We start from the raw sequence: 21,418 nt of genomic DNA on the forward strand, positions 1-21,418 counted from the left end.
GTACTCCAGTGTGATTGATATATGACTACAATGTACCAATTTAAAAAATAAATAAATTAATTAAAAAAATAAAAAATAAAAAAGCAAGTCATTTTGGCTAATAAAATAACCAGTAGAATTTTTTTAAGAAAATATTTTGTGAGATAACAGATGTACTTGTTACTATAACTGCTACTACTTTGGAAGCTAAAGAGTGTGTAAAACTTGAATTAAAATGTAATTAAAAAATAATAATTCGAAAAATCTCTTGGTTTTGACTTCCACATAGAACAGAAATAAATATGTACATGTGTATGTATATGCACATGTATGCATACTACACACATGTACATCAGTATACAACTGTGGAGTGTGAGTTTACTTTTATTTTGAGGTGCTGGAGATGGAACCCAGGGGTGTTCTACTTCTAAGGTCTACCCCCAGCCCTATTTTCTATTCTTTATTTTGAAACAAGGTCTCACTGAGTTGCAAAAAGCCTAAGTAGTTGAGGCTGTCCACAAACTGGGATCCTCCTGTCTCAGCTTCCCAAATGCTGGGATTACAAGTGTGTGCCACCATGCTCGGCTTACTTTTTTTGTGGGTCTGAGGATGGAACTCAGGGGCATTCAATCTCTGAGCCATACTCCCTTGCCCTATTATTATTTATTTTGAAACGGGGTCTCACTAAGTTGCAGAGGGCCTAAGTAGCTGAGGCTGTCCGTGAACCGCCATCCTCCAGTCTCAGTCTCCTGAATGCTGGGATTACAAGCATGTGCCACCAAGCACAGCTTTTACTTTTTTTAAATAGCATCTTGTGATGCCTTGGGTTTAATATCTAACACTGCAAAGAAAAAAATGAGGGATCTCAATTTTACTTATTTGGTGCTAAGGATTGAAATCAGGGCCTCATGAGCCCTACTAATGTAATATGCCCCTAGCCTGCTATCTTAATGTTGCATATGGTTATATAATCTTTTCAATGAACATAAAGGACTTCTAATTGCTTTCTTAATTACCTATCAAGAATCAATAAGAGGCTTAAAGGTTATAGAGGTGTAAAAATTTATACCATATAAATTTATACCATATAAATTTTCCATCAATCAACTCCATTCTAAAACTTTGTGACTAAAACTTTTACATGAAAAAAAAATCATGACACTTACCAACATATTGTAGTTTAATAGAAACAGGGCTTATACATGTTTGTTGAAAAAGTATTTTAATAAACATTATACACAGAATCAAATAAAATTGATATTCTAGTTTAAAAAATTACTGGTTCATCTAAATCCCTAAGATGCAACCTCAATAGTGATTGCTTCACATTTTCCAGTTTCTTGATCTGTGCACGTCACATGTAAAGATCCATCCCTACACAGACAGACAGACAAAAATAACATTTTATATATTGTTTTATAAGAACAAAGTCCTAAAGGACTTTGAGTAAATAAGAGTTAAATTTTTAAGAGAAAAGCATTAAAATAAAGAATAAATACAATATGTTTAAATTTAGTATATGCTAGGTTTAGGAAGTTCTTAGAAATATCCTGCTAGACCACTGAGACAGCAGCTGTACTCCGTAGGCCTCTAAGCCAATAAACATTTTAAGTTCAAGACTATGTAAGCTCAAGCCGGGCATAGTGGCGCACGCTTGTAATCCCAGCATTCGGGAGGCTGAGACAGGCGGACTGTGCAGGTTCACAGCTAGCCTCAGCTACTCAGTGAGGCCCTTTGCATCTCAGTGAGACCCTGTTTCAAAATAAAGAATAAAAAATAGGGCTGGGCATGTTGCTCGGAGGTAGAATGTCCCTGGGTTCCATCCCCAGTACCGGGGGGGGGGGGGGGGGGGAGGAAAAAAAAAAGACTATATAAGCTCAAGATACATAATGTCATTTTGAAGCTCAGGGCTAAGCAAATCCACCTTGACAAATTTAATATTCTTGCTAAGTATGATTTATGGAATAAGTTGTCCCTGTGGTAATTTGAAAAGGATTTCCTTGTAAATACATAGTAATTTATTTCCTAGATCTTTTCTGTAGCAATAATTAATACTTATACTTTTTTTTTATTTTGTGGTTCTGGGGATGGAACCCAGGGGGATTGTACCTCCAAACGACACCCCAGCCCTATTTTTTACTCTTTTTTTTTTTTTTTTTTTGGCGGGTCTGGGGATGGAACCCAGGGGCATTTGACCTCCAAGCTACACCTCCTGTCCTATTTTTTACTCTTTATTTGAAATAGGGTCTCCCTGATTGCAAAGGGCCTCACTAAGTAGCTGAGGTTGTCCATGAACCATGATCCTCTGGTCTCCACCTCCTGAATGCTGGAATTACAAGCATGCGCCACCATGCCCGGCGCATACTTATATTTTCACAGGGAAAAGAATATCAAAGACATAAACCTTGGACAAATATATTGTAAACTGATAAAAATTATATCTCAAATTAGCATGGACTAGTTTTTAGGTTGACTATATTCAAAGAGTTCAGAAAATATTTATAATGCAAATGACTTGAAATATACTATTCTTTGTAAATTATAGTAAGTTTTTAGCATAAAAAATTTACTGGTAAGATTCCTGTAAGTTTTTAATAAATGATTTGCCTAGAATAGCAATGGTTAAAAATCAATAAACTCACAAAAAGGGTCAAAGTTTCAAAGTAAATTTTCTTAACAGAAGTAGTCTAATTTTATACCTTTTCATAGTGAGAACAGCTAATATGTCACGTAGTCCATTTTCTTTTTTATCTAAGTCCTGGAGTACAACCTGTTTATGCAAAAATAAGAAAAGTAATTCAATACTTTGACATATTAATGAAATGATACACCAATTACTACAAAAGACTTTTCTTTTGTACGGAAACCTCTTAATATAGGGCAGTTTTCAATTCTTTTATTAAACTGAGAATTGAACCGAGGGTCATTCTACCTCCTGGCTATACCCCCAGCCCCTTTACATTTTTTATTTTGAGACCGGGTCTTGCTAAGTTGCTGAAGTTGGCCTTCAGCCTGTGACCCTCCTGTCAGCCTCCTCAGTGTGTGCCACTGTACCTGGCTTTCCTGCCAAAGACAATGAATTCAGAGAGTGGGAGTTATGCTTTGTTAACTGGAAATGGCTCCTCCAGATGGAGGGCATATAAGACAACTAATATGATTTGTCCTTTTTTAATGTTACACCTGAATTAAAATTGTTTCTAAAATGTATTGCTTATATTGGAAAATAAAGACTACTTTTCTGGGAAGTTAAACATTATCAGTAACATTCAAAGTATATTTTGGCAAGCCTTCTATATACACTTTAAAAAAAATAAAATACTATAAATATCCTTGGAAAGCTATCTATTTAAAAGGAAAATGTAGCAAAAAATTTTTGAAAAATGAAATTATATTTGTAAATAAGACATGCTAATAAACTTATTATAGCTTTCCTAATTTTCTCAAGAAAACATAAGTCATATTTGGAGTTGGGTAACTGACTTTGACAAGATCAAGTTTAACAACCAAGACAAGTCACTACCTTGTTTTACTGAGTTTTAAGATGAGGTTAGAACAGATGGAGTCACTAAAACAGCCTCCCCCAAATTCAGAGTTAATAGCTTCTCATCACCATCTGGCATCTTTAGGTTTGGTGTGTGGTGGCAGCAGCTACTGAGTCTGGAGTTCATTGTGAAAAGAAAGGCAGTGAGTGAGAGCCTCTGGGGGATCTGGGTGCCGCCTGAGACTCCAGACCCACTCATCTACACGGAGGAATGACTGGACGAGCTTTAAAACTTTGCAAATAGATACCACATTGATAAGTCTGGGTATGGCCCAGGCTCGCAATGTATATTTGTGCATGTTTTCATTATCCTTTATTGGATTAAGAACACTTAAAAAATACCTTCCCACAAAATAACCAGACATTTTAGTCTATTTGCAGATTTTTCTCTGAATGTATATATTACAAGAAAGAAAAATACAGGTTGCATGTGATGGCACATGCCTGTAATCCCAGTACTTGGGAGGCTGACATAGGAAGATTACAGGCTTGAGGACAGCCTAGCAACTTAACAAGACCCTGTTTCAAAATAAAAATTTAAAAAAAAGGGCTGGCAGTGTAACTTGGAAGTAGAATGCCCTTTGTGTTCAAAACTAGTACCTCAAAAACAAACACAAAATCTCACCAATCATACTATACATTGTCTTTTGTTACCTACATTTGTTTTGATGAAAAATGTAACTGATACTCATTTCCTATACTATAAACATTTCAGTGTGATGTATAAAAAATGATAAACCCAAAATCCAAACTAAACCCTACTTATTCTTGGTACCCTGTAACTGATCTATCTACTGTTAAATATTTGGATTATTTGAATACCTATAAGATACTTTCTGTATACATGCATGGACACCTAAAAATGCATACCTACTCAAAACACCACCCCCACCACACACATTCATGGTCCCAATATTTTGAAACAGTGACATCATACTATTCTGCAGTCCTTGGTGTACTCATTTCAATGTAACTATATTTCTTAGACATATTTCTAAGTAGATGCCATAGTTCCACCTAAGTCTTCATAAACGTTGCAGAGGATTATATCATATGAAGTATGTATGTAGTATTTTGAAAAAGTGAATTAGGGATTGCCTGGTACTGAGATAGCACAGTACAATGAAAAAAGCAGGGGCTGAAGAGTAAAATCAAAATGCCTGGCTCAGCCAAGAAAACAACAGGCTATCTACTGTGACAAGCCTGCTTATTTTTTGTTGTTATGTCTGTTTCTTTTGTTTTTTGCTTCTGTAGTACTAGGGACGGGACCTAGAGCCTTGGGTATGGTAGGAAAATACTTTACTGACGAGCTATACCCTCAACCTTACATGCCAGTTTCTTAAAATGAACATAAGATCTTACACCTCATGACATTTTGAGATCATGTTTGTAATGACATAGAGCAGCAAGCAGCCTTGCATTTAGCAAGCAAAAATGGCATTTTCTCCTTTAACTACCTAACTACGAAAGTGGTAAAATAGTAGGACCAGAGAAGTAGTATAAATACAAACTATTTTGTTTCCGTTTTTCCTTAACTCTTTCAAATAAAAACCACTTATTTCTATTCTCTCCTAAAAGTGAATAAGTAGAAGCAATCCATTCGTAAACATGTACTAGGTGTTTTATATAAATTTTACTTGGGATATTAGACTTTATAATTGAGATATTAAATTGACTCTAATCCAGAAAGAAGAGCTAAGCAGCTGAATGTGACTAGGTCATAGTCTAACTTTACAGATTCACCTGTGCAAACTTGGTTTCCTCTTTTGCAGAGTTCTTCCCCTCAGACTCATAGAGTTCAAGGCATACGGAAGATATGTCTCCGGGGGCTTGTAATGTGTGCTGTCTCCGAGCGGGCAAAGGAGTCCCTGACGGAAATAGTACTGTGAATCTCCTGACTCCTGATTCATCGATTCCCTAAAAAACAAGACAGATATCCTTTGGTATATATCTTTACAATGAAAAGCAATGAAAAGTACCCATAATAAATAAAACATGTATCCTTTCTTGATAATCTGAAAATTAGGCAAACTGAAGAAAATAGGAATAAATCCCACCCTTTATTTAAAAATACACTGAAATACACCTATATATGTAATGATTGCTAAACTTCCCTAAGAAGTCAACATGTTAGATTAACCAAGAGAATACAAGAAACTCATTAAACTTATAAAATTTTTACCAGAATAGTTTTATTATCAAATCATGGTATGTATAAAAACTTAATGTCAGTTAATTTGTATTATTTTTATGGAAAAGCTAAGCATACCTTAACTAAAATATCTTTGGCTGAGCATTCTATCATAAGAGAATCTTCCACTGGTACATTTTCTTTCCCATTAAGAATGCCTGCTTCTATAGCTGCACCAATTGGGATCACCTCATCAGGTGCGATAGAACTGAGGAGGTTGACAGCTGGGAAGAGAGCTCTAATCAGCTGCTGGAGCTTTGGAATTCGAGAAGACCCTCCACAAAGGACAACCTAGATGACGAAATAATCTTCAGATTTTTGCCTTCAGAAGAATGGTTGTTTGTCAAAATCAAATATAACAGGCTGAGCCATCTGCATTAGACACAGCGGTAAAATGTAAAAAGTACTGTTTTTTTACCATACTATACTTAAATATATAAGCACATAGAATTAACTTATCACACTTAACAGTTTTACTCATAATTTTAAATGAAGAAATATGTATAAAATATAAGCAATACATATGGTATATATATAAATAAGCAATATATACGGTTATTGATTAATATTGTGCACATAAATACATTTAGAAAGGGAGTCTTTTTTTTTAGTCTTTTTGTTTAGACAATTGGGTAAGGTACAAATGTCTGAAATGGGCTAACTCTTCTTGCTAACTTGGCATAAGTAATGTAAAATTAGAAATTATCACAGTAATTTAAGTAACAAAAAATTCCTCATAATCAAGTAAGGTTTATCCTAGGAATACAACCCTGGAAATTAATTCATCATATGGCTTAAATACAGATGTAAAGAAAACCATAAGATCATCTCATGGGTGTCTAAAAAATACATGTATAAAAACTCAACACCTATTTCACATTAAAACTTCTTTAAAAAGAGGAAAAGGGCCTTTTACACTTGTATTCTTAGTCCTTGGGAGGCTGAGACAGGAGGATTCAAGGTTTGCAGCCAGCCTCAGCTGCTCAGGCCTTCCAAAACTTAGTGAGGGAAATGCTGTCTTAATATGATAAGAGAATCTATTTCAAACCAGTCTCCAGTAATCAAATTTGTTGGAAAAAGATGAATATTTCCATCATAAAAGGAACAAAAGGAGGAGGCAGGAGGTCCAGTATCAACACAAATATTTAAGCTTTTTCACTGGGGATTGAACCCAGAAGCATTCTACCGCTGAGCTACACCCCCATCTATTTTTTATTCTTTTTTTTTTTTTTTTTTTTTTTTGCGGGTCTGGTGATGGAACCCAGGGGGCATTCGACCTCCAAGCTATTCCCCCTGCCCTATTTTTTATTCTTTATTTTGAAACCGGGTCTCACTGAGTTGCAGAGGGCCTCACTAAGTAGCTGAGGCTGTCCGCGAACCGCGATCCTCCAGGTCTCAGCCTCCCGAATGCTGGGATTACAAGCGTGCGCCACCACACCTGGCTCTATTTTTTATTCTTTAATTTTGAAAAAGGGTCTCAAGTTGCAAAGGGATTCACTAAGTAGCTGAGGCTGGCCATCAAACTGCAATCCTCCTATTTCGGCCTCTCAAGTACTGGGATTACAAGTGTGCGCCACCACGCCTGGCTGTATTTGAGTTCTGATCAAGGTAATTAAATATAAATCAGAAATAAGAGGGATACAATTACAAAGAGAAGCATGACCACTTGAAGGCAGAACCTGCGTCCAGACACAGCCAACCACCCTTAAAATGCCACTTTTGTCTTTTTTGAGGTACTGGGGATTGAACGCAGGGGCATTAACAAGCTACACTTTCATCTCCCCATTTTATTTCTTCATTTTGTAACAGGATCTTGTTAAGTTGCTGAGGCTGACCTCGACACTGATTCTCTTCACAGGGGGTCTGTGTCTCAGCCTCTTAAGTACTGGAATTATAGGCATGTGCCACCACACCTGGCTATTAATTACTCTTTTTTGCTAGGGAGTGTGTGTGTGTGTGTGTGTGTGTGTGTGTGTGTGTGTGTATAGCTGAGTGTTATATATTGAGTTCACCAGAGCCATTAATCACAATTTAATAATTTTCCTCATTAACACACATTCTGAAAATAAATGTATAAAAATATTTTTCCCTACTAAAAGCTATTTCCTAAATTCCAATCTTAAACAAAAACTAAAATAATTAAGAACATTACCTTGTTTATATCATTGGGTGTAAATCCACTTTGATCTAGGAGTTCTTGGATTGCTTCTATACATTTATTAAAAAGTGGAGAACAAAGAAGTTCGAATCTTGCTCTGTGCATATACATCCACATACAGAAAAAAGAGAAAGAGAAAAGGCTTAGTAAAATCAATTTTTTTTGTGGTACCTGAGACTGAACCCAGATATACTTTATTACACTTCCCAACTCTCCAGCCTTTCTCACTAAGTTGCTAAGTCTCACTAGTTGCTGCAGCTATTCTTGAACCTGCAATCCTCCGGTTTCAGTCTCTGAAGTACTGGGATTACAGACATGTGCCACCATGCCCAGCTCTATCAAACTTTCTTGTGAAGAGTAATGTCAAAACAATCTGATAAACCGGGCGTGGTGGCGCACGCTTGTAATCCCAGCATTCGGGAGGCTGAGACTGGAGGATCGCGGTTCACGGACAGCCTCAGCTACTTAGTGAGGCCCTCTGCAACTCAGTGAGACCCTGTTTCAAAATTAAGAATAAAAAAAGTAGGTTGAATGCCCCTGGGTTCCCTTCCCAGTACCACAAAAAGAAAAACAAAATCAATCTGATAGGTTTGGAATCAGAGCAGGGTATTATTGAACAGTGAAATATCATGGGTGTGTGTATGTCTAAGTTTTCCTCTGACATATTTATAAAGACATTTAATATAAAATTCAGGTAGAAAGCTGTCCTGCCCATGGCCTACTTATAAGCTTCTGCCAGGCGTGTTGGCGCACGTTTGTCATCCCCGCACTTGGGAGGCGGAGACAGCAGGATCGCGAAGGTTCGAAGCCAGCCGTGCTGGCTTAAGAGACCCTGTGTTCAAATGAAAATATAATAAATAGGTGTCTGGGAGTGTAGCCTGGAGGTAGGAGGGTATCCAGGAACCCCGGTACCACCAAAAATAAAAAATCTAAGAATACACCCAACACGAGGCATTTCAAACAACAGGCCTACTCAAAACCAAATCCTAATCAAACCCAATCATCATTTACTACTTTATGTTATATTTTTTGCTGTTTTTATATGTTAAAATTGAGCTGGGTGTGGTGGTGCGCGCCTGTAGTCCCAGTACTTGTGAGGCTGAGACAGGAGGATTGCAGGTTGGAGGCTAACCTCAGCTACGCAGACCACTCGCCACATGGTGAGACCCTGTTTCAAAATAAAGAAATAAGAATCGGCCTGGGGGTGTAGCTCAAAAGTAGAATGCCCCTGCTTTCAATCTCCAGCACCACAAAAACAAAAAACAAAAGTTAAAATTGTTTCTAATGATTTTTCATTTTAAGTCTGAGACTATGTTATACCCAAGTTTAATCCTTTTGTACCAAGAAGCTTAAATGCAGGCAAATAATAAAATTTTAAGATTTATGTTCATTAAAAACATATTACTAGTTTCTTATAATTATTAAGCAATTAGTAATTACTAATTACCAAACTTAAGCATAGATAAGTGATTTTAAAATGTGTTATCTACTTACATTAAAACATACTTTTATGCCTGAAATATCTGAGATAAGGCCAAAATTTCTTTAATGAAAAGTTACATGTTCATTTCTTTCTTAATTACTGATATTTAGCAAACCCATTCTGAGTAGTTGGACAAACTTAGTACTGAGGCATTCTAGAAATAGAAAAAAACAAAGAAGCCGGGTGTGGGGCACACACTTGGATGCTCAGGAGGCTGTGACAGGGGGATTGTATAAGTTCGAAGCCAGCCTCAGCTACGTAGTGAGGCTCTCAGCACAGTGAGACCCTGTTTCCAAATAAAGTATAAAATAGGTCTGGGAGTATAGCCCGGAGGTAGAAAGCCCCTGGGTCCCTCCCCCCCAGCAAATAAATAAATAAATAATAAATAAATAAATAAATAAATTCTGTTCATAAAGAGATTTCAATTCAATTCAACACCTTTTCTATCTTTTGGGCTATAGCTTGAAATCCTTCAAAGACCAAGAGAATGTTCTGCTGGCCACTAGTCACAAAAGGTGACTGAATACTTGAACTGCAGACCTGCAGGCAGTGCCACTGACCAACTGCACTCTTAACATGATCCTTATCCTGATTACGTTTAAGCAGCCATGGGTGGTTTGTGGCTATTGTTTTGGGCAACACTGATCTATCTCTAGAAGCCCAGTTAAAGTGAAGAGGTTCAATTAGGAGGAAGAGATGGAAAGAGAAGCTAACCAAAGATAGCAGAATACTAAAAACATAATCCTGAAATGCTAGGAGCTGTTACTATGCTTCAGGGTCACCTGTTAGATAACTGGAAGGTTTCAACAGGCTAACTAAAACAGCTGTTATTATTGGTAGGAAGTATACAGCACAACCATCCTCCCTTGCTACTTTCCGGGTACAATGTAATCACTTCTAAGCAATGCCTTGAATTATAAAAAACATGGGAACACTAAAAACTATTTCTGCACATTAAATTTGTGTTCCCTGTCATAAAAATTAATGAAATGTAAAATACCGATGATGATGGACAGAGTAAACAAAAAACAGATGGATGTCAATCTTCAGTACAGTATAACATTTGAAGAGTAGAAGCTCTGGGCTCACGCTGCCTGGATTGAACCCCAAGTCCATCACTAACCGGCTGTGTGACCATGGGCAAGTAATGAAACCTCTCAGGTTTGTTTCTTCATGTGTAAAATGAGATAATAGTGCCTACACTCATAGGCCTGATATGAGGATTCCATGAGTTAATATAAATAAAAGTACTTAAAGATTGCCAAACAATGTTAACTAGTCAGTAACACGGAAGCATCAGCATGTCCCATTAAAATGTATGTAGTAAAGAACTAAGGATTAATAAGTAGGTGGGATTGAAGTTTAAAAAGAAATCTAAAAATCTCAAACTTCAAATCCTATCTCACCTTTTATTTTATTTTATTTTTCCCCCAGCTGATCCCTTTATTTATTTATTTATTTATTTTTATTGGTGCATTGTATTCATACATCATAGTGGGATACAAACTTTTGTAGACATACATGCACACATCGCTCAGTCAGCCCCCACCCGATCCCCACCCCATTCTCTCCCCATCCCTCCCTCCCATGCTTGGCTTAGTGGTTGACGTCTAGTATTATAGCACTTTATCCAAAATTAAAAATTATAATCTCTCATAACAGTTTCATTTGTCTGATACCAAGCTTTTGATGACTTAAAGATAACATTTCAATATTTCTTTTTTACTTTCTTTCTTACCAGAGAATATTTTTTTTCTATTTTTTTAGGTGAAACTATCATATATTTATATATTTATTTTTCAGGAAAAAAAATCTATCCTAATGTGGAATATGGACTCTAGATACCCAAAACGATCTTGAAAAAGAACAAAGCTAGAAGATATATATTTTCTGATTTCAAACCATATAAAGCTACAATAATTGAAACAGTGTAGTACTATTCTAAAAGCAGATATATAAACCATTGGAGTAAAATAAAAGCCTAGAGCTAAATTCTTCCCTATATTGTCAAGTTATTTTTGAAAAGGTTTCCACGAACATTTGGTGGTGGAAAAATAATCTTTTAACTAAATATTGTTGAAAAATAATAATTACATGGAAAAGAATAAAATTGGACCCTTACCTAATCCCATATACAAGTATTAAAATAGATAAAAGACCTAAATATAAATCTTAAGACTATAAACTTTTAGAAGAAAATCTGGGTCATTAAACCTCACAACATTGAAATTGGCAGTGATTTCTTGGATATGATTTCAATGGCACAGGCAACAGAAGAGTATACAAACTCCCTAAAAAATAAAAAAAAATATTGTATATCCAAAGACAATGTAAACAGTTAAAAGTTACTAATAGAATGGGATAAAATATTTCCAAATGCTATATCTGAAGGTATATTAAAATTCCAACTAGAAGTCCTAAAAATTAACAACAACAAAGGCAAACAATACCATTTAGAGATAGGTAAAAGACTAACATAAATAATGAATCTCCACAGATTACCAATCTTAGTTGTCTGTTGGATGGAAAATCTTGTTTCTCTGGTTCTGGTGTGTGTTACCTATTTCTTCTTTGTAGTTAATCTCTTTGAGTATTTTCTCTAGTGCTGGTTTTGAAGACATAAATTCCTTCAGTTTCTGTTTGTCATGGAAGCTTCTTATTTCTCCATCTAATTTGATAGAAAGTTTTGCTGGGTAGGAAATTTTTGGCTGAAAGTTGTTTTCTTTCAGAGTTTGGAATATGTTACTCCAAGCCCTTCTGGCTCTCATGACTTGGTTTGGGAAGTCTGGAGTGATTCTAATTGGTTTGCCTCTGAATATCACTTGGCCCTTTGTTTTTGTTGCCTTTAAGATTCTCTGCTTGGCTTCCACATTGGTCATTTTGACAATTATGTGGCGTGGGGATCCTCTTCTCCGATCCTGTCTAAAGGGAGTTCTATAAGTTTCCTGGACCTGTGTATCAACCTCTTGCTCTATGTTTGGAAAATTTTCTGCTATTACTTCCTTGAAGAGATTGTTGATCCCTTTGGTTTCACTTTCTTTTCCCTCCTCTATTCCAATTATTCTTAGATTAGCTCTCTTAAAATGGGCCCATATTTCTTCGATATCAGATTCCTGCTGTCGGTTATTTTTTTCTAGATTAGAAAATATGCATTCATTTTTTGAATGATCATCTTCTAGGAGTGAGATTCTGTTCTCCATGTGGTCTAATCGGTTGTTTGTGCTTTGAATTGAGGCCTTTACTTCATTAATTGCATCCTTTATCTCTTTTTGGCTCTCTCTGAGTTCTTTTTGAAGCACCTCTATTATTTCTACAGTTATTTTTCTGATTTGATCGTCTAGAAATCTCTGATTTTCTGTTTTATCGGGTTCTGATGTTGTGGGGTTGTGGGCATTCATTGCTCCAGTATTATTCCTCTTTCCCATGATTTCGGAAGTTTCTGCCTTCTCTGGGTTCTTCCCTTGGGTCACTATGACTTCACTTAACGTGTTCTGGATCTCGAGTCAATAGTATCTCAGACCCCACTACTTCTTTACTGGGTTGTATCACAGAGTCTCCGACCCAGAGAGTCGATAGAGGCTGCTTTAGACTGTGGGGGGTGCCAGGTTGCACATGCTCCTATGCTGTGATATCTCTGCCACCGCCATTCCCCCACTGGGTCAAGTCCCAGGGAGTACAGTACTGGGATTTCTCCTCTGTGGCCTGCAATTTGACTCACTGTTCTTGAGTACGCAGATGTAGCTGTACTGGCCTCGCTGAATTCGGTGCTGCTGCCGCCGGTGGCAATATGTCGCCACTGCTACGCCCTCGGCCGTGGGGCTGGCGTATTTCTTGGTTTTGAGTTCCACTCTGAATCCCTGCAGCGTGTGCTGAGCTCAGCCACTGGGAGCTTTATATGCTCCCTGTGCCGAGAAATCCCGCCTGGCTGTTCCGCAGCAGCTCACCTCGGCTTGCTGTAGTCATCCGGTGAATTCGCCGCTGCCGCCGGCAGTATGGCGCTGCTACCGCGTTCTCGGGCGTGAGGCCGGTGTATCTCCTCTGTGGCTCTGAGCTCTGTTCTCAGTCCGCTTTCTCTCTGGAGCCTGGTGATTTTTTTGTTTCTCTGGTGATGGTGTTTTCTGGCTATGAAAGGCGCTGATTTTGTGGTAATGGAGATTGGTTGTTAGCGGGGCTCTTAAGCCCCGCTTTTCTCGGTCACCATCTTCCCGGAAGTCCTCACCTTTTTTTAAAAGATCTAAGATGTCTTTTTCACTAGTGCTAATTGTAGCTGAAATAACAGGGCAAGCAATTGCAACTGAGGTAACTTCTCTGGGACCAGCTATTTATTTTGACAAAAAATGAACCCCAAGAGTTCCTCTTCTATGGATGGCTAATAAATCTCCAACAGAAGAACAAACAAAAAACCTAAGGTGAGAAAACTACACAAGATGCTCTTGAAATAACTTAGCGTTTCCTGAACTTGAGTTTTACCTGGACACATTGCAGTCAAAATCTTGACCTTCATACAGTGAATCAAGAAAACAATTGGCGCTTCCCAAGGTGGACAAAGAATGTTTTGCAACCTCAGCGCTGTTCACCAACTTCATCATGGCCCGGGCATTTCCCCTCACGTCATGTTTGAAGGACCTACATTAAAAACACAACCTTTCAAGTTTCAAATCACTGGGTCATTTAGAACTTAATGTAACTAAAGTCTAGGTCAGTGCTTCTAGAGCAATAACAAACCCAAGATTCAGTATTACATCCCAGATATTAGTATTTGGCTTCTAATGCCTCTAAACTTCCCTAGGAATATTCTCTGCAATTGAAAGAAGGGTCCCTTCCAGAAAAATGAATAACCAATTTAACTCAGGCATGGTGGTGCATGCTTGTAATCCCAGCGCTTGGGAGGCTCACAGAAGGATTGTGTAGGTTTGATGTCAGCCTAAGCTCCTTAGTGAAACCCTGTTTCCAAATAAAGTATAAAATAGGTCTGGGAGGATAGCTCGGAGGTAGAAAGTCCTTGGGTTCCACCCCCCTGTACGACCAAACCCCCCCCCCAAAAAAAAAACAAAAACAAACCCCCAATACTTTAAATTGCTATGTTACATAACCATATAGATTAATAATGTAATAGATTGTAATTTGAAGAATGTAAAATAAGTTTCATCTTTTTGCTGGTGAGACAGAAAGGTTGACAGAGGTTTAGGGTCAGCCTCCTAACTCACCTTTTACATTCTAAGTCTAATCACTGTTTAATGATATAAAATTATTTGTCAAATATTAGGGGAAAAAAAAACTTCTTGCTTCTTCAAGAAAATTTGACACATACAAAATATGTAAAATTAAAGTTCCTCTCTTTTTTATTTATTCATTTTTTGTGGTACTGAGGGTGGAACCCAAGGGCTTTCCACCTCCCAGACCTATTATACTCCCAGACCTAGTTTGTATCTTATTTGGAAACGGGGTCTCACTAAGTTGCTGAGAGCCTAATTAGCTGATGCTGGCTTCAAACCTGCGCGATCCTCCTGTCTCAGCCTCCCGGTTACTGGGATTACAAGCATGTGCCACCATGCCCGGCTGAGGCTGGCCACGAATCTGCCTTAGCCTCCTATACTGGGATTACAAGTGTGTGCCACCACGCCTGAATGGTATTGGTAATTTCTTTGCAATGAAAAAAATACCTTCTTTGCACCAGAGTGATTTAAAATAAAGTAGGAAAATAATTTAAATACTCAAAAACTCAACTAAAACGTATCGTTCAGACCACTAATACTCACCTCTGGAACTCAGAAGCTAGATAGTAGGCCAAGGTCTCTGTGAAATGCGCACCACCAATGTTATCATCAGTATTCGTTGAAAGAACCCGATATATTCCACTGTTAACTTCCATGATACTCAGAGATAAGGATGTTCCTCCAAGCTTAAATACCAAAATATTGCTTCAAGAGAAAGATAAAGTGAGTAATCTACTAGAGAATCACAGTATTTTAAAGCTAGTTTGGACATTACAAGTCACTTAGTTTAATCCCTTTAAATTACAAATGAGGAAATTGAGAATCTCAGATGAGTAACTGAGTTGTCTACAGTCATTTAGTGATGAATCCAGCCTTAGCCCAGATCTTCTGAATCCAAGTAAAATCTCTTTTTACTTAGTCATGCTGGTAAAATGACATTTTTCTGATTAGAGTTCAAAACATGAGCATTTGAAATCAAGAAGACATTTGTGATTTTAAGAACTCTAAGACAAATGCTATGTTAATATGCAAGTCACTACTTCAACATGGTCTACAGATATAAAACATACAAAACTAGAAGCTAATTTCCTATTTCTAGTATAGCCTGTGAAAAACTTAATAAGGTGAAACTATTAGGGAAAGTTAATATATCTGAACTTATTTCTCTAAAGTTTCATAATCATTAGATTATTTCAAGTATTGTCAGCTAAATAGTATTAAGTGTATCTTACTATTTCACCAACAAAAGAATGGCAAATCTTCTCAAATCTTCAGGTAGGATTTCCCTCTATCGCTTCTCAAGTCAAATGTACACAAAACAGTACCCACTTCTAAATGTATCTAATAATTTGAATTGGTAATAAAATCAATAGTGCTTCAGTTGGAACTGGGCCAGAACTATAATTTTCCAATCTTCTTCCAATAAAGGGATAAAATTAAGGCAGTAGAAGAGCAGAAAAGCTCCCTCCTATTACGTCCTTTCTCTGCTTTCCTAGCAACCTTTTCTCAACTATTTGAAAAACTCACACGTGCATCCAAAAAGGGTGGAAACTACCACACATAACACTCTCTACTGACATAACTGCTATCTCTGAACACTTTCCTTTTTTTCTTTTTGCTGTCATAGGATTGAACACCAGGTGCTCCACCAATGAGTTACATTCCCAGACCTTTTAACTTTTGAGACAGGTCTTGCTAAATTGCCCAGGCTGGCCTCGAATTTGCAATCTTCCTGCCTCACCCTCCTGAGTTATTAATATTACAAGCAAAACTTCTAACTGCAAATAGGGCTTTTACCTTTTTCCAGTAGGGGAGTCTTGTCCAATTCCATAAGCAAGAAGAGCTGCAGACTGCTCATGTATTAACCGCAAAACATTGAATCCAGCAGCTCTAGCTGCTTCTCTGTGAACAATTTGCTTTCAGTGAATTTAATATCACAACATGTTCAATCCTATACCTTTAGAAATGCTCTGATAAAAAAGCTGTGTAATAGCTGATAAATTTCACAGGTAGACATAAAGTGTAATGATCTTTGGAAACAAGAAAACTAGAGCCTGGAACGGAAGTGACTCTAACAGTTCACTTTCTGTTTAAAAGTACAATGTTTAAAGCCCATTTTCTTGACAAAGAAAAACACTATGTGCTTATAAAATAAGAAACATAAAGTTCTCAGAAAGGCCAGGGTTAAGAAAAAACGTTCATTTTTTCTGAGGATTCTCTTTGGGTTCTTGAAGTCTAGAAGAGGTGCTGGCCTCCATGTTACCCAGAACGTCCACGTTCAAAACATAATCACCACACTCTATCATAATTGCCCTGTTAATTCTGTGCGGTCAGAACCATGTTGTATTTATATAATCAACTATGAATACCACGTGGCTTTATCAGTGGTCAATAAAAACTGGATGAATGAAGAAAAAACTGTCCATGCTTACAAATTTTAGAAAGAGACTAAGATAAATTTATAAAACATGTTGGAATTTTCTAATTTCTTTAATTTGGGGTCACAGTTGCAAATGCACATACACTCACCAATAACATTTGCCTATCACCTATTAAATTTTTTTTGTGTGTGGTACTGGGTATTGAACCCAGGGACATTCTACATCTGAGCTACATCCCCAGTCTGTTTTGTTTTTTTTAAATTCTTTATTTTGAAACAGGGTCTTACTAAGTTGCAGAGGATCTCACTAAAATAGCTGAGGCAGGCCACAAACCTGTGATCCTCCTGTCTCAGCCTCCCAAGTACTGAGATTACAAGCCTGCGCCACCACGCCTGGCTTGTTAAAAATTAAATCTAGCCGGGCATGGTGGAGCATGCTTGTAATCCCCACGCTTGGGAGGTGGAGACAGGAGGATCACACAGGTCAAAGCCAGTAGCACTGACTTCACTGACTTAAGAGAACCTGTTTCCAAAAACAAAATGGGTCTGGGAGTGTAGCCCAGAGGTAGAAGGGCTTCCAGGAACCCCAGTACCACACACACAAAAAAAAAAAATTAAATCTATTTTTTGTTTACATGTTAAGATCTAAGATGAAGAAATAACCCCAAATATTTTCCACAATTGCATATTCTTATGTAATTCCCACACTAAACCTTAATTACATAAAATAGGCAAAGTGATTCATAGCCATCAGTTTAACCTGATAATTAAAACATTTCCAATCAAAACAGCTATAAAACATTTAATTTTATATCCTTTTAAAATTTCTTAAAAGGGAGCTGGGCATGGTGGCGAACGCTTATAATTCCAGCATTTTGAAGGCTGAGACAGGAGGATCGTGATTCGCAGACAGCCTCAGCTACTTAGTGTGGCCCTCTGCAACTTAATGAGATTCTGTTTCAAAATAAAGAAATAATAAGAGGAGGGGATGTAGCTCGGAGGTCAAATGCCCCTGGGTTCCATCCCGAGACCCGCAGAAATAAAAAAAATTTAATAAAAGGAAATATTAATATTATATCTAAAACATACATTATGTATATATGTATATGTATATATATATTAATTACCCCACTATGGTATTTACAAATACAATTTATTGTCTAAAGTATTTGCAAACACAACTTTAACTATATAGTGAAATTTGTCTTACTCTTAATAAAGCAAATAAGATAAACTCCAAATTATACTTACCCAAGAGCATTCTTTTGCTTTTCTCCAAAATCAAATGGAACAGTAATAACTACATCATTTGCATCAGAACCCAAGACAGAATGTGCTGTTTCTGTATATTAAGAAACATAAAAATGAATTCTGACAGTAAAAAGTATCAAGAAATACTGAGGTTTCTTAATTTATGCCAAAGATTCTCTCACCAAACAAATTCTCTTGACTGCACCACCCTATCAATCTTCTCTTGTGCTTTTATGGCTTGAGTCATAGCTTATGGACATAGAAATAATACTTTCTTTTTTTTTTTTTTTTGGTGGTACTGGGGTTCCTGGAAGCCCTTCTACCTCCGGGCTACACTCCCAGACCTATTTTTACATTTTTATTTGGAAACGGGGTCTTCTAAGCCAGTGCGCGCGGCTGGCTTTGAACCTGAGCAACCCTCCTGTCTCTGCCTCCCAAGCGTGGGGATTACAAGTGTGCGCCACCACGCCCGGCTAGAAATAATACTTTCTAAACAGCCTGGCATTTATGGCCTGAGTTTCAAATGTCTTCCAAACTAGATTGGTTCCACAGAGATTGAGCTTCTGATGAGTCAGAGTGAAGCTACATCATATTAGTTCAATATATTAATGGGCTGACTTCTGCCTCACTACTTCCTAACATAATTCAGAAATGAGCTTTATAAATAATCTACTCCAGAATTTCTGAGATTGTTCAAATCTGTTTAATCCACTTAAAGTTACTGTCAAGGGTGCACTGTTAATCTGGAAATATAATATTCACTATTCACCATGTTTCCTTGGCTACCAAATAATATAAAGTTTTAAAAATGCTCATCTGGCCCAAACCATTTACTGCCTAATCTGAAAATAAGAAAACCTGAAATGCTTTCAATTGATGCTCAGAAAGTTTTGGATTCTGGACCATTTCAGATTTGGGAATGTTTGGATTAAGGATTCTCAAGGGTAAGATATAGGCACAAATCCCCAGATGCAAAGTACTCTGAAATCTAAAGTACTTGTGATCCCAAGCATTTCGTATAAGGGATATTCAACCTGTATGTACTGCGAAATCAAAGTCATGGAAGGTAAGTAACGTAACCTGTGTTACAAAGCCTACTGTGGTCAAGCCAGGCCTACAGTTTAGGTCTCAACTGCTCATCTGCCCAATCACCCAGCTTCTCCCAATTGCCAAAAATCACCTTTTACCTTTTTAAGGTCAACTTTTAAAAGACTGTTTAAAGGTAACTATATCTCTTTTGTGCAATACCTTTCATTTTACTAAATATCAGTGTGGCAACATCTTCTGGGTTAACAAATTTTGTTCCTTCTCCAGTGTCTATTTCATATCGTAATTTCCCATTTCTTTCAATGACCTATAAAATAAATTATAATTGTGCTAAGAATAATTTTAATAAAAATGCAAAGTTTCAAAACAACATATGTCATCACCTTTGGCAATTACTTTGAGTAAGAGGGAAGCCATAATAGAACTATACTCACTAAACATTTACTTTCCACGATGTATTTCTGAACTTGTGGATCATCGGAGCTGCCCATAAAGAAAGATATAGAGATAGCTAAGTATTAAATTTTGTACTGTAGACATAAAAGGTTCAAAGAGGACTGTATTCTTTAAAACCAAGCAAAAGAATATAAGCAACTTAAACTGCTTAATAATAAAGTCTTCAAATATTAAAAGATAGAATTAAATGAGGTATTTACAATGATTATAACAATTCTACTAAAGTGTTCATCTCTACATTTGAAAGTAAGATTCTTATTTTAAGCTTGCTACACATTTTGGGGTGTGTATGGTATCACAATATCAAGGATTTTATATCACAGATTTTCATACTTATGATCCTGAAGGCCCAACCACTAAGATGAAAAGGACAAAAGGAGGTCAGATTGGAAACTGAGGGCAAAGAACTAACGCCATCCCTGCTGCTGGGTTTATGAACATAAAATCAACACCCAGAACCAAAAGATTATGCAACAGTAGGAATGCTGTATATGCAAAGACACAGTACTATACTACGTATATCCAGTATGGACAGATCTATAATAATGTCCTGTACAAAGTAAATATTAAATAAATGTATATGGTAATGAAAAAATCAAAACAATGGGTGTTAATACCAATTTATGCAAGCTACCAAATATTTTCACATTTACTGCCTAATTTGATACAACACCTAAATATGATACATTTGGTGGATATTTTAGAGATAAACATGTTCAGAGGGGGCAATGACTTATGGGGTAAAAAGAGGAAGAGCCAGGGCTTGACCCTGGCTTGTCTTGTTTACACTTCAGCAGATTACCTCCCACTAATGCTGTAAATTACACACTTTGGCCCCTTGAAGAGGGTTAGAAAGGTCTCTACCTAAATTTTATCTAGAAATTCAGATGAAGCAGACTAGCATAGCTTCCAGTAGTTTTCCTAGAAGCTCTGGCTATTCTATGTAGAAACCAGCCTTAAATTTTTTAATAGCCTAAAATTAATATTGGCTAACTGTTCCAGAACATCCAAGGACCTTAACTTGGGTAAATAAGAGGAAGACAAGACAAAAGGCTAATTTGGCTTAGAACTCTCTAATACTTGCAGGCTCCTTTTACTTCCTTCTCTACCACCTAAAAACATCAATTAACAGGAAGCAGATAAAGACTGCCCTAGTGACAAAGGTAGTCAACAGCCTGACTGGCTGGCTTTCAGACTTTTCAAAGCGAGGCTTAGTGTTCTTTCCTCTAAACCCTTTGCTCTTCCTTTTTTCTAAGCCCAATATTTAGACTACATCCTAGACAAATATTTTATAAACAGGGGAAAAAAAAAGAAATGTGCCCATACTTGGATTCTGCACCAATACTATAATTTCAGTATACTTTCAGGTGTTTTCTTTAGAATTTAAAGTTTCATACTACATGTAGATTATCACTCAGAAAAGGCCATTTTCAAGGGAAATTCACATAAAATTTGTAATAAGCTCTTAAGAAACTAGTTCTCAACTGCCGCATAGAGGGCCTCTTTCATCTGAACACAGAAAGCACATGTAGCTCTTGGGGACATACACAGGGAAGCCACTGGGGCTCAAAAGCAGAGAATAGAGATAACAAAGGATCACAGTTAACAGTAAGTAGCGGACTGACCCACAATACATATAGGTAAAAACTTTATTTTTCCACACCAGAATTAAATTACTTAACAGAAAAACAAAGGTGGGGGAGGCTGGCATACACA

General features: G+C 37.0%; 1 protein-coding gene across 1 annotated transcript in view; it reads right to left on the reverse strand.

Annotated features, from left to right (window-relative positions):
- Positions 1-1,274: 1,274 nt before the first annotated feature.
- HSPA14 (heat shock protein family A (Hsp70) member 14) overlaps positions 1,275-21,418 on the reverse strand; it is a gene marked incomplete at both ends in the record, with an annotated part of 28,767 nt that continues 8,623 nt past the window's right edge. The window contains 11 exons of the mRNA XM_080717013.1: positions 1,275-1,353; positions 2,679-2,749; positions 5,264-5,437; positions 5,790-6,002; positions 7,864-7,966; positions 13,823-13,978; positions 15,112-15,273; positions 16,366-16,470; positions 18,200-18,290; positions 19,448-19,553; positions 19,681-19,729. Coding sequence (XP_080573139.1) covers positions 1,275-1,353; positions 2,679-2,749; positions 5,264-5,437; positions 5,790-6,002; positions 7,864-7,966; positions 13,823-13,978; positions 15,112-15,273; positions 16,366-16,470; positions 18,200-18,290; positions 19,448-19,553; positions 19,681-19,729 — 1,309 coding nt within the window. The remainder of the gene's footprint in view (positions 1,354-2,678; positions 2,750-5,263; positions 5,438-5,789; positions 6,003-7,863; positions 7,967-13,822; positions 13,979-15,111; positions 15,274-16,365; positions 16,471-18,199; positions 18,291-19,447; positions 19,554-19,680; positions 19,730-21,418) is intronic.

This window comes from Muscardinus avellanarius, assembly GCF_963383645.1.
Source record: "Muscardinus avellanarius genome assembly, chromosome: 20".
Taxonomy (NCBI): Eukaryota; Metazoa; Chordata; class Mammalia; order Rodentia; family Gliridae; genus Muscardinus; species Muscardinus avellanarius.